The sequence below is a fragment of the Myotis nattereri genome (assembly GCF_964212035.1).
Source record: "Myotis nattereri genome assembly, chromosome: 9".
Classification (NCBI taxonomy): Eukaryota; Metazoa; Chordata; class Mammalia; order Chiroptera; family Vespertilionidae; genus Myotis; species Myotis nattereri.
The window spans coordinates 46,462,866-46,480,822 of record NC_138084.1 but is presented as its reverse complement, the minus strand read 5'-3'; the positions used below and the strand labels follow the sequence as shown (position 1 = coordinate 46,480,822).

Below are 17,957 nucleotides of genomic sequence, written 5' to 3'. Positions count from 1 at the left end.
AGTTTTTTTCTAGAGAAAAAAACTGGGAGGAATGTGGACCAACAAGATATGAATATGTTGACTATAGCAGCCTTACTTAGGTGAACACCACAGTAAAGCCATTCCCCCCTGCCTGGGGCTCTGGTCCTAGAGATGATGGGCAGATCCCTGTCTTCCATTCCTGCCCTGAAATAAGAGGGGTACCTCTTTCCTCACTCCCCCAACTAGAGAGCAAGGAGAATTATTAATAAGTTATCTAGTGATCTCTTTATTGAAGTAAAAATATACTTAACATAAAAATTTATCAATTTAACCATTTTTAGTTTTATAATTCAATGGCATTAAGTACATTGATCTTGTTTTGTTACCATCAGCACCATCCATCTCTAGAACTTTTCATTTTCTCAAACTGAAACTCTGTACATATTAAATAATAACTCCTTGGTCTTTCCTCCCCTGAGGCCCTGGCAACTGCTATTCTATTTTCTGTCTCTATGAAGTTGACTACACTCATACAAGTGGAAACATATAATATATGTCCTTTATGTGTGGCTCGTTTTACCTAGCATAACGTCAAGGTTCATCTCTATTATAGTATATGTCAAAATGTCCGTCTTTTTTTATTTTGTTCAAAATTACATAACATGAAATGTACTATCTTAACAATGTTCAGTGTACAGCTTAATAATGTTAAGTATATTCACATTGTTGTGAAATAGATCTCTATAACTTTTTTATCTTGCAAATCTGAAACTCTTTACCTGTTAAACAACTACCCCTCTCCTTTTCCCCTCAGCATATTATGCTTTTATTATTATAGCTATATATTGTAATATATAGGGCAACCACACCAAAAAATATACAGAAGTATTATGCTAAAAAAACGCTATAAATTTAAAAGTATTCAGAATACCAACAGGAAAGCTAATAAAAAACAGAGAAACAAAATCAGAGGGAAAAAACAAGTATTAAAATGGCAGCTTTAAATCCTAACATATTAATAAATAAAATGTAAATGATCTAAATATACCAATTAAAAGAGAGAGACTAGAAACAAAGATTTAAAAATATACACAGTCCTGACCAGTGTGGCTCAGTTGGTTGAGCATCATTCCATGCGCCAAGAAATCACCAATTCGATTCCTGGTCAGGGCACATGCCTGGTTTTCAGGCTTGATCCCCAGTGGGGGTGTGCTCTCACATTGATGTTTTTCTCTCTCTCTGTCTCCCTCTCCCCTCTCTCTAAAATAAATATAAACACCTAAAAAATAGAAAAGTAAAAATATGATATAAATATGTGCTGTGTACTAGGAATTCATCTTAGGGGGCAAATAGGGAGAAAATTGGGGACATCTGTAATACTGTCAACCATAAATAATAATTTTTAAAAAAGAAATTCACCTCAAACACAATGATTTAGGTAGGTTAAAAATAAAATAATGAAAAAATATGCTATATAAATTCTAATCAAAGCTAGAATGGCGAGGCTATATTAATACTAGACAAAGTAGACTTCAGAGCAAAGAAAATCACCAGAGACAAAGAGGAACATTACATAATGATAAAATTAAAAAAATTTGGTAAGAGTACATAACAATTCTAAATATATATCAACCCAAAAACAGAGCTTCAAAATACATGAAGCAAAAACTGAAAGGAGAAATAGACAAACACATAACTATAGTTAAGGACTACAACACCCTTCTCTTAGTAATTATTATAACCATTTGGCACAATACCATTAAAGATGCAAAACAGCCCTGGCCAGTGTGTTCAGTGGGTAGAGCATTGGCCTACACACTGTAGGGTCAAGGGTTTAATTTCCAGTCAAGGGCTTGTATCTGGGTTGCAGGTTCGATCCCCGGTGCACGTGGGAGGCAAGCAAACAATATATCTCTCTCTTTCTCCCTCCCTCCTTCCCTCCCTTTACCTAAAATCAATGGAAAGATAGTCTCGGGTGAGGACTTAAAAAAAAAAAAAAGATGCAGTACAGCTAACAGCACCATCATCAACAGAATCTAAGTGACATTTATGGAACACTCAATCCAAGGGCAGTAGAAGACGTATTTTTTTCAAGTGTCCACAGAACATTAGGCAACACCATGCACCATAAAACAAAACTCAACTAATTTAAAAATACTGGTCATACAGAATGAATTCTCTGACCACAATAGAATCACACCAGAAAGCAGTGCCAAAAGTAACAAGAAAATCTCTAAACATTTGAAAATGAAACAAATCTACTTCTAAATAATCTATGAGTTAAAGAAAGAGGTCTCCTTTATTTGATATGTGATTTGCAAAAATTTTTCCCGTTATGTGTACTGTTTTTCATTTTTTGATGCCAAATGATTTTGACAAAGATGCAAAGAAACTCAATGACCCATGGCTCACACCATCCTATATAATAGAAGAGACATGTGCAAATTAACTGCCCCTCTGCTATGCTCAAGCCACACCCACAAGCCATGCCCACAAGCCAATCAGCGAGTACGCAAATTAACCCAACTAAGATGGCGGCGGTCATGGAGCTAGAGTGAGCAGGAGGCTTGGGTTGCCCCCAGCGATGGAGGAAGCCAAGCTTCGCGCTTAGTCTGGCTGGCCCTGGGCTCCGCTCAAGGCTACAAAGTTTCAATTATAGTAGATAAATAAATCCCAGATACCTTCTTCCAGCCTGCCCTGGCCTCTTCTCAAGGAGGCGCTGAAAAAAAGAAGAAAAGGAGAGGCTGGGAGCTTGGGTCGCCAGGGGGTGTGGCCAGCCTGAAAACGGCCCTCAGCCCCTCACCCAGGCTTGCCAGGCACCCCAGGAGGGACATCCACCCTGAAGGGGGTGTGGCCAGCCTGAAAACAGCCCTTAGCCCCTCACCCAGGCTGGCCACACCCCCATGGGGTGAAGGTCACTGCTGTGGGGGTTGGCCAGCCTGCAAACAGCCCTCAGCCCCTCACCAAGGCTGGCCAGGCACCCCAATGGGACCCCCACCCTGATCTGGGACACCCTTCAGGGAAAACCAGCTGGCCCCCACCCATGCACCAGGCCTCTATTCTATATAATAAAAGGGTAATGTGCAAATTGACCCTAAGAGCAGAATGACTAGGAATGACTGGTCACTATGACACACACTGACCACCAGGGGCCTGCAGATACTCAATGCAGGAGCTTCCTCATATTTCAAATCATTGACTTGATTCTCAGGATCCTCTAGTCTACTGTTGAATCCCTGTATATTATTCTTTTTTTTTTATTGCTTAAAGTATTACAAAGGGTATTACATATGTGTTGTATATTATTCTTTATATCAGTCAGTGTATGCTAATTTCTGACTGGTCCTTTTAATTTTTTTTTTTTTTGCATTCTCACTAAGATCCTTGAAAGTCTCACTAAGTCTCTTGGAGGTTTCTAGAAGATTCTTGAGTAACCTTATAACCATGGTTTTGAACTCTATATCCAGTAGTTTGCTTTCTTCTGTTCTTTCATTTGTGACATGTTTCTTTGTCTCCACATTTTGGCAGCTTCTCTGTGTTTGTTTCTATGTATTGGGTAGAGCTGCTAAGTCTCCTTGAGTTGATAGAGTGGCCTTATGTAGTAGGTATCCTATATGGCCCAGTGGCTCAGCCTCCCCAGTCACCTGAGGTGGACACTCTAGGTGTACCCTTTGTGGGCTGTGTGCACAGTCTTGTTGTAGTTGAGCTTGATTGCTGTTGATGTCACTGGGAGGAATTGACCTCCAGGCCAATTGGCTGTGGGGACCGGCTGTGACTACAGTGGGAGAGCTGCTGTGCAGGAGATACCCTTATGGAGCAGGACTTGCTTCACTAGGGCTTTAGTACTCACTGAGTCTGCCCCTTGAGTGTGTCGCTTATGGATGTGTAGAATTGTAATCTTATATGGTCTGACACTGACCACTGGGTACACTGGCTCTTGGGTCTCCAGGAAGGTATAAAGTCAGCCATTGCCTGGGGCCATCCAGCAGGAGCTAGAAAGATCTGAAGATGCCTCCTCTTTGTATGGGGTTTGGCAGCACCCAAATGAGGCCCAGTTGTGAAGCAAGGCAGGCTGGTGCTGGTGCTGGATCTTGGGACTTTTATTGATAGGTTTGGGGCTCCCTGACTCAGTTGCAATTTGTTTGACAGGTTTTAGCCTGAGCAAGGACAGGCCATTCATATGCAAAAGCCACTGCAAGCAGCTTGGATGGGGTTGTAAATTGGATGGGGTGGGGTGTCAGGGAATCACCAGGGAGGAGCAAACAGAAATGGCTGCCAGTCAGCCCTGCAACTGGGAAGGTCCCAGCATAAGAACAATGACCACTGCAAGCACCTCCATCTGGGAGAAAGCTGCCCCCAAGTTCCTGCTTTAATGTCAGACAGTCCAGTTTCTCCTCATATGTGTCTGGACCCTCTCCTCCCCCAGCTTTGCCCAGCACTGGAGCTCAGAGGAAGCAGGAGCTTGTAAGTTCAGTTTGTGTGCTGGCCTTTTAAGAGCAGCTGGGTCTCCAGCAGCCTCTGTGTCACTAAGCCCCAGTCCGCACTGGTTTTTACAGCCCATAGTTCTTACTGCCCATAGGGACTACTTTTCTCAGCTCTGTGACCCTGGACTGGGCATCTGGTAGGGAGTGGGACCCCTTGCTCCTCCAGGCAGCCTCCACAAAGACAATCTCCCTCCTGACTAAAAAAGTGGCACTGGTGGGTTCCGGACCAGCCCATTCTGCACCTCTGCACCTCCTCTCACTCTCAGTATGCTTTCTTCTTTACTTCTCTAGTTGTAGGACTTCCATTCAGCCAGCTTTCTGGCGGTTCTGGATGATGGTTGTTCTATATTTTAGTTGTCATATTGATGTGGTTGTGGGAGGCAGCGAGTACAGGCATTTGCCTATGCCACCATCTTCCATAGTGTTTTGATTACTGTAACTTTGTAGTAAGTTTTGAAGTTAGGAAATGTGAGTACTCCAGTTTTGTTCTCTTTTTAAAGATTGTTTTGGATATTCAGGATCCCTTGAGAATCTATATGAATTTTAAAATGGGCTTTGTTCTGTTTCTTAAAAAAACATCATTGGCATTTTGATAGTGATTGCATTGAATTGGTAGACTGCTTTGGGTAGTACTGATATCTTAATAATGTTAAGTCTTCCAATACATGAAGATGAGATGTGTTCGAATTTTTTAAAAAAATATTTGTATTGATTTCAGAGAGGAAGGGAGGAGAGAGAGATGGAAACGTCAATGATGAGAGAGAATCATTGATTAGCTGCCTCCTGCATGTCCCCTACTGAGGATTTAGCCTGTACCCTGGGCATGTGCCCTTGACTGGAATTGAACCTGAGACCCTTCAGTCCACAGGCTGATGCTCTATTTACTGAGCCAAACCAGCTAGGGCAAGATGAGTTCCAATTTTTAAATTTCTCTCAGCAGTGTTTTTTAAATTGCACATCCTTGGTTAAGTTTTTTTCTAAGTATATTATTCTTTTTGATGCTTTTGTAAATGGAATTATCTTTGTAATTTCCTTTCAGATTGTTCCTCATCTATAATAATAAAAGAATAATATGCTAATTAGACCAGACAGCCAAATGACCTTCCAGATGTCATTCTGGACGTCCTTCCAGATGAAGCCGCAATGGTGGGGGCCGAGGCAAAGGCAGTTAGGGGAGATCAGGCAGGCAGGCAGAGTGGTGAGGGGCAATCAGGCAGGCAGGCGAGCAGTTAGGAGCGATCAGGTAGGCAGGCAAGTGGTTAGGAGCAATCAGGCAGGCATGCAGAGTGGTTAGAGGCGATGAGGCAGGCAGGAAGAGTGGTTAGGGGTGGTCAAGCAGGCAGGTGAATGGTTAGGGGCAATCAGGCAGGCAGGCAGAGTGGTTAGGAGTGGGCAGGCAGGCAGTGCCGGGAGCTGGTCCATGCTTGCTGTTTCAAGGGACCTGGCATATATGGCATACTGTTCTTAATATGTTTGCTCACCTTCTTGGCACTATGTGTTTTAACCAAGGTCTCTGAGAAAGGTTGTTTCCCCAGGTAGGGATTTTCCCCTGAAGTTAGGGAGGGAATAAAACCCCTCAACTAAGTGCCAGGAGGGTAATTAATCACTTTAACTACGAACAATCATGCTTAAGCTACATAATCTTTACTCCCTGGAATGGAGATAAGAAACGCCCTAACCTTTGTAATAGAGATTGATAGGATTGAATCAACTGGTATAAATACAGATGTAAGAACACAGACAGAGAGAGAGACAGAACCTAGGCACAGAACCTACACAGAACGTTCTCTAGAGACAGAAGAACTTCGCTGGAGAGAACATGGCAAAAGATCCTGGACAGAAACTGGCCTCAGAACCTAGAGACAGAACCTAGTGAGAGAACATGGCAGAAGATCCTGGACTGAACCTGACTACAGAAATTGGCAAGAGAACCTGACTAGAACCTGGTGACTGAACCTGGCTGGAGAACCTGGACAGAACCTGGCTGGAGAACCTAGCGAGGGAACTTGGCTACAGAACCTAGCTGGAGAACCTGGAGAACCTAGCAAGACAACATGGACACAGAACCTGGCTGGAGATCCTAAGCAGAACCTCTCTGGAGATCGAGACCAGAACTTGGCTGGAGATCCTGGCTAGGCTGCTGATCAACTGAACGCTGTCTCCGTGTCATTCCTTCTTCGCCGACTCCGTCCACGCCTTTGGGAACCCCTGGACCTGCTGGGGTTGGACCCCGGCATCTGGCGCCCAAACAGGGACCCCTAGGTAAGCACCCCACACTCGGGACGGATAGGACTCCACTGTAGGAAGAGGGTGGATAGTCTTCGCCGACTCCGTCCACACCTTTGGGAACTCCTGGAACAGGATTCCCCTAGGTAAGCCACCCCCCCCCATTGAGAACCCCACACTCGGGATGGATAGGACTCCACCAGGGTACTGCAGACCCCCCTACAGAGGATAAGTAGGGTAAGAAGGTGGATAGTATAGAACTCAGATTGAGAAGATGTGCCATACTGAGTCCAAAGAAAGAAGACTCTGTATTGATTCTTAGATTGAGAAGATGTGCCATACTGAGTCCAAAGAAAGAAGACTCTGTATTGATCTTTAGATTAAGAAGATGTGCCATACTGAGTCTAAAGAAATAAGACTCTGTATTGATCTTTTAACACATATGCTTGCTAGCAGAGGAATTAAGGTTACTCCTAGTCAGACAGAATGTTTTATACAAGAAGTATGTCCATGCTTTTCTGAGGAAGGAAAGGTAAATGTAAAGGCATGGGAGGAGGTAGGCCCAAGGAGCCTTATCCTTAACCCCACTGCAGCCTTTCCACCCCGGGAAAGTGCAGGATTGGCAAGCTCTCCCTGGGGTGATAGATCAGGCCTCAGGTAATAGCGAAAAGCGCCAATCCTACTCTTAAAATGGATACAAGAGAGCATTTGGGTTTTTTTTTTCTTTTTAATGCCCGCTTTTAAAAAATAAAAAAGGGGGAATTTGCCGGGAGCTGGTCCATGCTTGCTGTTTCAAGGGACCTGGCATATATGGCATACTGTTCTTAAAATGTTTGCTCACCTTCTTGGAACTATGTGTTTTAACCAAGGTCTCCTCTCTGAGAAAGGTTGTTTCCCCAGGTAGGGATTTTCCCCTGAAGTTAGGGAGGGAATAAAACCCCTCAACTAAGTGCCAGGAGGGTAATTAATCACTTTAACTACGAACAATCATGCTTAAGCTACATAATCTTTACTCCCTGGAATGGAGATAAGAAACGCCCTAACCTTTGTAATAGAGATTGATAGGATTGAATCAACTGGTATAAATACAGATGTAAGAACACAGACAGAGAGAGAGACAGAACCTAGGCACAGAACCTACACAGAACGTTCTCTAGAGACAGAAGAACTTCGCTGGAGAGAACATGGCAAAAGATCCTGGACAGAAACTGGCCTCAGAACCTAGAGACAGAACCTAGTGAGAGAACATGGCAGAAGATCCTGGACTGAACCTGACTACAGAAATTGGCAAGAGAACCTGACTAGAACCTGGTGACTGAACCTGGCTGGAGAACCTGGACAGAACCTGGCTGGAGAACCTAGCGAGGGAACTTGGCTACAGAACCTAGCTGGAGAACCTGGAGAACCTGGCTGGAGAACCTAGCAAGAGACCATGGACACAGAACCTGGCTGGAGACCCTAAGCAGAACCCCTCTGGAGATCCAGACCAGAACTTGGCTGGAGATCCTGGCTGGAGATCCTGGCTAGGCTGCTGATCAATTGAACGCTGTCACCGTGTCATTCCTTCTTCGCCGACTCCATCCACACCTTTGGGGACCCCTGGACCCGCTGGGGTTGGACCCCAGCAAGGCAGGCCAGTGGTTAGGAGCCAGCAGTCCCGGATTGCGAGAGGAATGTCCGAGGCAGTTGGACATCCCTCGAGGGGTCCTGAATTGCGAGAGGGTGCAGGCTGGGTTGAGGGGAACCCCCCCCCCCCCCGCACTAATTTCGTGCACCGGGCCTCTAGTTACTGTATAGTAATGCAACTGATATTTGTGTTTTGACTTTGTGTTCTGCTAGTTTGCTGAATTCATTTATTAGTTCTGTTTTTTTTTATGGGAATATTTATGGTTTTCTACATATGATTTTATCATCTGAAAACAGGTAATTTTATTTCTTCCTAATTTTTATGCCATCCATTTCTCTGTGTTGCTTATTTACCCTGGTTAGAACTTCCAGTACTGCTGTGAAAAGAGGAAAAAGTAGACCTTGCCTTATTTATTGCCTTACCTTGCTTTGTTCCTAGTGGGAAAGTTTTCAGTTTTTCACTGTTGAATATGATGTTCACTGTAGGTTTTCTTATGTCTGTTGTTATGTTGGGATGTTTTCTTCTATTCCTACATTATTAAGTGGTATTATAAAAGGGTGTTGAATTTTATTAAATGCTTTTTTCTGTGACTATTGAAATTATTATGTGTTTTTTTTCCATTCATTATGTTAATATGATGTATTGCACTGATGGATTTTGTTATGTTGGACCATCCTTTCATTTTAGGAATAAATTGTTTTTGGCCATATTTTATAATTTTTTTAATACACCGCAGAGTTCTGCTTTCTAGTATTTTGTTAAGGATTTTTGCATCAATGTTCATAAGGGATGTTGTTCTATAGTTTTATTTTTTTAAAAGTTGATTTTAGAGAGAGAGGAAGGGAGAGGGATAGAGAGATAGAAACATCAATGATGAGAGAGAGTCACTGATCGACTGCCTCCTGCATGCCCCCTACTGGGGTTTGAGCCTGTAACCCGGGCATGTACCCCTGACCAGGAATCAAACCAGTGACCTCTTGGTTCATGGGTCAACACTCAACCACTGAGCAACACCGCTGGGCTGAGTTTTATTTTCTTCTAGGGTGTTTGTTTGGCTTTGGTGTCGGGGTATTCCTTAGACTGTTTTATATGATCTTTTATATTTCTGTTCCTTAGACTCAGTAACTTCTATTGTCATATCTTGTAAGTCACTGATTCTTTCTTCTGCCTGCTTAAATCTTCCTTTGAATCTCTTTAGTCAGTTTTTCATTTCAGATATTGTACATTTTAGCTCCAAAATTATTTTTTGTTTCTTTTAGGTTTTTAATTGTTTTATTAATATTGTTCTTTCATTCATACATTGTTTTCTTGACTTTATCTACATCTTTCTTTACTTATTTGAGTATCTTTAAGACAGTTTTTTAAAAGTCTTTGTCTAGTCTGGCTAGCATCAACAAATCAACAAACGACAAGTGCTGGAGAGGATGTGGAGAAAAAGGAACACTTGTGCACTGCTGGTGGGAATGCAGACTGGTGCAGCCACTATGGAAGACAGTATGGAGTTTCCTTAAAAAACTGAAAATGGAACTCCCATTTGACCCTGTGATCCCACTTCTAGGAATATATCCCAAGAAACCAGAAACACCAATCAGAAAAGATATATGCACCCCTATGTTCATAGCAGCACAATTCACCATAGCTAAGATCTGGAAACAGCCTAAGTGCCCATCAGTAGATGAATGGATTAGAAAACTGTGGTACATCTACACGATGGAATACTATGCTGCTCAAAAAAGGAAGGAACTCTTACCATTTGCAACGTCATGGATGGAACTGGAGAGCATTATGCTAAGTGAAATAAGCCAGTCAATGAAGGAAAAATACCACATGATCTCACTCATTCATGGATAATAGAGACCATTATAAACTTTTGAACAATAATAGATTCAGAGGCAGAGCTGCCTCAAACAGATTGTCAAACTGCAGTGGGAAGGCCGGGGAGGGTTGGGGGGCAGGAGGTAGGGGGGTAAGAGATCAACTAAAGGACTTGTATGCATGCGTATAAGCATAACCAATGGACATAAGACACTGGGGGATAGGGGAGGCTGGGGGACTGTCTACGGCGGGGGGATAAAATGGACACATATGTAATACCCTTTGTAATACTTTAAGCAATAAAAAAAAAAAAAAAGTCTTTGTCTAGTATATTTGCCATCAGCTCTTTTTCAGAGACAGTTTTTGTTGATTTATTTTTTTCCTTTAAATGGGCCATGCTTTCCGGTTTCTTTGTATGCCTTGTGATACTTTTGGTGATATTTTTTTGGTTGAAAAATGGACATTTGAATCTAATAGAGTGGTAACACTGGAAATCAGATTCTCCTCCTTCCTAAGGATTTACTGCATTTAAAATAATTTTATTATAATTTGTTTAGGATGTCTCTGTGCCATGGGTTAGCCTGAGGTGCAAACTTCAGATATTTTCAGATTTTTCTGATCCCTTTCTTGGGCATACACAGTCACATTCTAATTTCCCTATATATGCAGCTGTTTTATACAGTCACTTTGTAAATTTTTTCATATATTCACTTGTTTTAAATTGATTGTCTTTAATGTCTGGCTTTCAAAAGGAGAAAAATGAAGAGTAGTAAAAAGGGTGCTGGATTTTCTTTTTTAAGTAAACATTTTTTTAAAATATATTTTATTGATTTTTTACAGAGAGGAAGGGAGAGGGACAGAGAGTTAGAAACATCTATGAGAGAGAAAGATTGATCAGCTGTCTCCTGCACACACCCCCCCCCCCACCCCCCCGGGGATGTGCCCGCAACCTTGACTGGAATCGAACCTGGGACCCGCAGGCCGACACTCTATCCACTGAGCCAAACCTGTCAGGGCAGGGGTGCTGGATTTTTAAATCCTCTGATAGTCACTTCAAGCAGAGTGGGAGGGCTTTGCAACAGTGGGGGGAGCTGCAACAATGGTTGCCCACCTCTCTGTCTGCCCTCAGTGACAAAAAGCAGCAGCCAGCAACCAGAGCATAAACCCTCATAGTTGCAGTATAGGGTCCTTTTTACTACCCTGGTTCTCACCAGCTGCTGTGCAAGCTATTCCAGGAACCTGTACACAGTTGCTTTTGATATGGCTCTTAGTGAGGGTTGGATAGCTGCTACAGGGCTGAGAGCTGAACTGGAATAAAATTAACCCTGGTTTATATCCAGGCTTTCTCCTGCGAATTGCATATTTCCCTAGATTAGTGGTCGGCAAACTCATTAGTCAACAGAGCCAAATATCAACAGTACAACGATTGAAATTTCTTTTGAGAGCCAAATTTTTTAAACTTAAACTATATAGGTAGGTACATTGTTATTAACTTAATTAGGGTACTCCTAAGCTGACCTTTGCTAAAAACGTCCTCAATTTGAGGGGTTGACCTCCGCGAACGTACCCCCCACTTCTAACGCCACTTCTTCAAAATAGACTCGCCCACGCCGAAAATCGACTTCTGCACATGGGCCACGAAGTTTCAATCGCACTGTACATGCGCGCCCGCACGTGGTATTTTGTGGAAGAGCCACACTCAAGGGGCCAAAGAGCCGCATGTGGCTCATGAGCCGTGGTTTGCCGACCACTGCCCTAGATCAATCAAGGTATCTCCTCTCTGTCTTTCTCAAGCTCCAACCTCTATAGGACTCTAGCCCACAAATTCTAGATGTCTTGACCTCTCCTTAATCTGATCTTTTTCTCCTCATTTCAGCACAATAGCTGGGTCCCTTTTAGGTTCCCCCATCCTGTATTCCACAATCCTGTATTCACCTTCAAGAAGGAAGCCTAGATAATGGTAGAGCTTATTTCATTTATTTGTCTTTTCTGAAATCATCATACTGTACTCCCTGTTGTCCATTGGCTGAAAAAGTTATTTCCTTCATTTCGTCCAATTTTGTAGTTGTTAATGGGCAGGAAGCTAAGTCTCAACCCTGTTTCACCCTCATGGCCATTACAGGGTTCTTTTCATAGGTATTTTAATGGGAAAGGAAGAGAGATTTTTCATAAAGGCAGAGATTCTTTAAGGCCGATAGCAGATGAGAGAACCAGGACGTTTTTCTAATGATACCACCTGATGTGAAGGATGTAGACCAGAAATACTCAGGGCAAGTGCCTAGCTAGGGAATGGGTCAGAAAAACACAGGAAGATTGTGTGGATGCCTGCTTAGCATAATTTTGGGACCTTAAGGCCTGGCCCTAGCACCACCCCATTCACTCTCAGTCACTACTGTACCTGCTGTTTTCTTGATGCCAGAAAACACCTGGATAGGAAAGCTACTCTTTCACCATCGCTGATATGATATACCACAAAAGATTGAACCCTAGGGCTGAAAAATATGGACATCAAAGTGTAAATGACTAGCACGTAAGCCTTTGATGAGATCTGGGAGGGAGTAAGGAACCCTAGTGAAACTTGTGACCTTGATGGGCTTCTGAGAACTCTCTGTGCCAAGGTGGCTGAGTTCAGCCTATCCATCCCTTCCCCTCTTTCCCCCCTCTGCCTGCAGTATTGATGAGGTGCCTTTTCTCATGCATGACCATAACCTGAGAAGAACAACCAATATCAGGGAGGTCAAGCCAAACGAATCCTATACAGCAACATCCTTCTTCTATTGGAAATTCCTGTCAACTCTGAATGCTGGCGAATGGTTTGTAGATCCATGGGTAAGACATTCCCCAGCTTAACAATCCTGCATTGATTTCCTCTCCTGTACAAGGTCATGTGCTGCTCCTAGACAAAAAGGCTTTGGATGAAGATAGTCAAGCGTACACATACTTTCATTCCAGTTGGTAGCAGGATTATAGCATTGGGCTTTTCCAGTAATGCTGTCAATCTAATTACTGCTTTCTACAGTCTCTGGAAATTCTGAAGACAAATTTGTGAACTTACTATTGTTATTTAATTTCTTTTTATCCAAACATTTCATAAACTTTTACAGTGTGCCTACCATGTACATGACATTTTCCTAGGCATTTTGAGTAGCTCATACGCATAAATGAGGCTGACTAGTAAACATGTTTATTCTTGATTTCATCTTCTAATTATTCAACAAATATTTTTTGAGTACCTATTGGGTACTATATAGGCGGACTACAATGGTGAATAAACACACATAGTCTTAATGGAGTTCACATGTCAGTATATGAAACAGGTCATTACAATACATTGTGATAAGTGCTAAACTAGAGTTAACTTCAGGTTCCTCAGAAGCATAAAGAACAATTCCTAACTCAGTCTGATGCATGGTTTGGGGATTCTGGAGGGAGGAGATGTATAGGCTAATAAAGGTGTGGTAAAATATAAAGCATGTGTTGTGTGTAGTGTAATTTTGAGGTAAGAGTGAATGTTTCTACCTGAGATAGATGGAAAATATTTTATGGAAAAATATCATTTTAGCTGAGGGAAGATCATTACTATGGGCAGGGATGGTGGTGAGTTTCAGAGATTAATAGTATACTCGAGCCAGAGGAAATATGTGTGTGTGTGTGTGTGTGTGTGTGTGTGTGTAAGAAAGAGAGGAAGGGAATAATGGAGGGAAGGTGAGAGAGAAAGGTATGGATGTAGGTGGGAGATAGATTGGGAGAATAATCTGGGAAAACATGTTGAGAGGAAATTATAGCAATGCTTAAATAATAAAGATTTTTTTGAAAAATTTAAAGTAAGTAAAATAAAATGTCAGATTTGCATTTGATAAAAGTCAAGACTGCTTTCTCAAGGTAGATTAAAGAAAACAAAACAACTTGCATTTTTCAGCTTATTATATGTGCAGGGGAATCCATGTGACTGAGGTTTTAGCAATCAGATACACTAACTTGAGACTTTGACTTTGAAAATAAACCTCAGAGCAGGACAGACAGCAGCAGGCTGTATATCGCTAGCACCAGTGGTAGCAGAGCACATGCTCTAGGGACCGATCCACTGTGGAAATAGTCCTCTTATCAGGTAATTGTGTAATTGGGAAAATAAATCTTAAGATATTTTTGATTATGCACTAAGGATGAAATGGAATTTTATTTATATTTGGTGTTCATCCTGAGGACTTATTTGTTCCTTTTTCTTGTAAAAAATCGTGAAAAGAACTATGTAAGGAAGGACTTATTCACTTCAGGTTCATTCTTTTAATGAATAGATAGTTGAAAGTAAATTTGTAATTATTGTATCTCCTCAGAAAACGTGTTCTCATAGGAGTACCTGGCCTATAAGTGCTGATTCATATGTGAAAATACTGGGATCACTTTGATATTCCAGGTGTCTGTGGTATGCAGGCTCCTTATATGTTTCATCATACATGAATAAATAGACACATACAAACTAGAGATGTTCCATTAGAATGTATATGTTGGATTTGTTAGCCATAGTTAATGCTTTGGCAAATGTGTGTTCCAGATGAAAAGGCTGTTATATCTGATGTATAATGTGTGGCTCATAAAACTTACTTATTGTAAGCAGTAGGGCTGGATATTTTACTCTAATAAGATTGGGTGGGGGTTTTTTAAATAGGATTAATACCTTTATTTTAGCATACTTAGTCAGTAGGCTTGCAGTGTTTAGTTATGCTATTACTGTGGCTACTGAGGACTGTCCTGAAACCTGGGGTTCCAATATGGTTATTTAACCTTCACCCAAGGATATGTTGATTTTTAGAGACTGAGGAAGAGAGAAACATTGATGTAAGAAAGTAACATTGGTTTGTTGCCTCCCGTATGCACCCTCACTGGGGATCAAGCCCATAACCCTAGGCATGTGCCCTGAAAATCTGCAACCTTTTGGTGTACTGGTTGACGTTCCAGCCAACTGGGCCATTCCAGCCAGCGCCAAATATGGTTATTTAAACTTTATTTTTAGGTTTGATTGTGGAGATTTCTTTGCTTGCACACACTGTGCCCAGAGGTGGTTGAAGTGATCTGAGCATATATTTTAAAATATTTGGCTGTTTGGATAATTTTTCATAACAAAGAAATTGTTGTTGTTGTTTTGTGAAGATTATTCTTGTCCTTCATTGGATAGGTATACTTATGGATTGATGATGGTGATAAGTTGATAATTATTTTTTAGTACATTTATTATTCTTGACATTACTTATGAAAATTAAGCAGTTTATTTGATCAGTAATAAAATAAAAATAGATACAGAAGTTCTGGGCATTGTTTCTGGAGGTTTAGCAGAGTTACTGTTTCTCTAGCAAAACCAACATTTCTGTGGAGCTTTTTTATATATTTTTGGGAAAATATAATTCTCATGCCTACAAATAGTGAGCATGAGACCAAGTTTTATTTAACACATTGATAAGAGAACAAGCAGGATGACTGAATCTCCACTCAAAAGAGAAGTGAGAAACCAACATACATACCAGTATAGTCAGTGCAACAAAGAACTGTTGAAATTAGATTGCTAAATTAGATACAAACCTAGAATATTAAGTTGGTTAATATGCTGTATGACAATGAAACCATACCTTTGGAGTTAACTTCTCTACTAGACAAAAATAATTTGTATCTCCACTGGACAAAAGTCATTTCCATTTTTATAAGTTTTCTCCAAGTTGACACCTAACTTTATGTTCTGGCCCTAATCAATACTAAATAATTTAAACAAAGGTACATTTTTCTAAGAGTCAGATGACCTTTAGGTAGGCTTGTTTAAGAATGTGCTGAGCAGTGGCTAGAGTGTTGGCCCACACAACTTTATAACCAGTGTTTTGAACTCTACATCTATAGATTGCTTGCCTCGGTTTCATTTAGTTTCTTTTCTGGAGTTTTTTTCCTGCTCTTTTTAATTTAAGTCATTTTCTTTGTCTCCTCATGTTGGCTGCCTCCCTATGTTTGTTTCTATGTATTAGGTAGAGCTGCTGTGTCTCCAAGGTTTGGTAGAGTGGCCTTATGTAGTATGTGGTCTATAGGGCCTAGTGGCACAGTCTTTCTGGCCACCTGAGCCAGGTGCTCCTAGAGTGTCCCTGGTATAAATTGTGTAAGACCTATTCTAATTGAAACTTGATTTCTGTTGGCTTGTCAGTGGGTAGGGTTTACCAACACAGTAAGGGTTGACCACACAGAGCAGGTTTGCCTCAGCGGGGCCCTGGTGCCTGCCGAGACCAACCCTTTGGGTGTTCTGTTTGTGTAACTAATCAGGTGGTGCTGTTGTGGTCTGAGGCTGGCCACCAGGTGTGTTCGTTCTGGAGCCTCTTGAGAGGGGCACTGGTATAGTCTGAATTCAGTCGCCACCTGTGCCCAGCCCAGGGCCTCCTGGTAGGCACTAAAAAGTGATCCCTGGTTGACAGCTGCCTATGCTGAGCCCAGAGGCACTTAGAAGAGACCACACTGCAACCTAAGGCTGGGTGCCAATTGCATCAGCATAGTGCCATTCGGCAAAAGGCACAAGGTATGGGCAAGTAATTTTCAACAAAGCAAAAAACATACAGTGGAGAAAAGGAAGCCTCTTCCATAAATGGTGTTGGGAAAATTGGAAATCCACCTGCAAAACAATGAAACTAGACTGTTATTTGCCACCATACACAAAAATTAACTCAAAATGGATCAAAGACTTAAGTATAAGACCTCAAACAATAAAATATATGAAAGAAAATATATGTACTAAACTTAAGGTCTTGGTCTTAGAGAGGATTTTGTAACTTTGACCCAAAATGCAAGGGAAGTGAAACAAAAGGTAAATGAATGGGATTATATCAAACTTAAAAGCTTCTGCACAGCAAAAGAAACCAACAACAAAACAAAAAGGCAACCAACCGAATTGGAGAAGATATTTGCAAATAATACCTTTGATAAGGGGCTAATATCCAAAATATACAAAAAACTCATATAACGCAACAACAAAAAATCGAATTAAAAAATGGCAGTGGACCTAAACAGACACTTCTCCAAGGAAGACATACAAATGACCAAAAGATATATGAAAAGATGCTCATCTTCACTAGCTATTAGGAAAATGAAAGTCAAAATCACAACTGTTAGGATGGCTATTATCAACAAGACAAGAAATAAGTGTTACAGAGGTTGTAGAGAAAAACAGAATCATTATATACTGCTGGTGGGAGTGTAAATTGGTACAGCCACTATGGAAAATAGTATGGGATTCCTCAAAAATTTAAGACTAGAGCTACCACATGACCCTTCTTTTGCATATTTACCTGAAAAATTTGAAAATATCTACACTAATAAAAGAGAAACATGCAAATTAACCATCACTCTGCTACGCCACTACACCCACCAGCCAATCAGAGTGAGTACGCAAATTAACCCAACTAAGATGGTGGCGGCCAAGGAGCTGGAGCGAGACGGAGGCTTGGGTTGCCCCTGGCGATGGAGGAAGCCAAGCTTCCCACCATCTCTGGCCAGCCCTTGGCTCCGCTCAAGGCTACAAAGTTTCAATTATAGAAGATAAATAATTCCCAGATAGCTGCTTCCAGCCCACCCTGGCCTCCACTCAAGGAGGTGCTGAAAAAAAAAAAAAAAGGAGAGGCTGGGAGCTTGGGCCGCCAGGGGTCATGGCCAGCCTGAAAACGGCCATCAGCCCCTCACCCAGGCTGGTCAGGCACCCCAGCGGGACCCCCCCCCCCCACTCTGAAGGGGCTGTGGGCAGCCTGAAAACGGCCCTCAGCTCCTCACCCAGGCTGGCCACACCCCCATAGGGTGAAGGTCCCTGCTGGGGGGCTTGGCCGGCC

At 41.9% G+C, this 17,957-nt stretch overlaps 1 protein-coding gene across 1 annotated transcript in view; it reads left to right on the top strand.

Annotated features, from left to right (window-relative positions):
* The window catches only part of GDPD4 (glycerophosphodiester phosphodiesterase domain containing 4), a gene marked incomplete at its 5' end in the record, with an annotated part of 63,042 nt that overhangs the window by 4,963 nt on the left and 40,122 nt on the right, over positions 1 to 17,957 (top strand). The window contains one exon of the mRNA XM_081100312.1: positions 12,786 to 12,942. Coding sequence (XP_080956438.1) covers positions 12,786 to 12,942 — 157 coding nt within the window. The remainder of the gene's footprint in view (positions 1 to 12,785; positions 12,943 to 17,957) is intronic.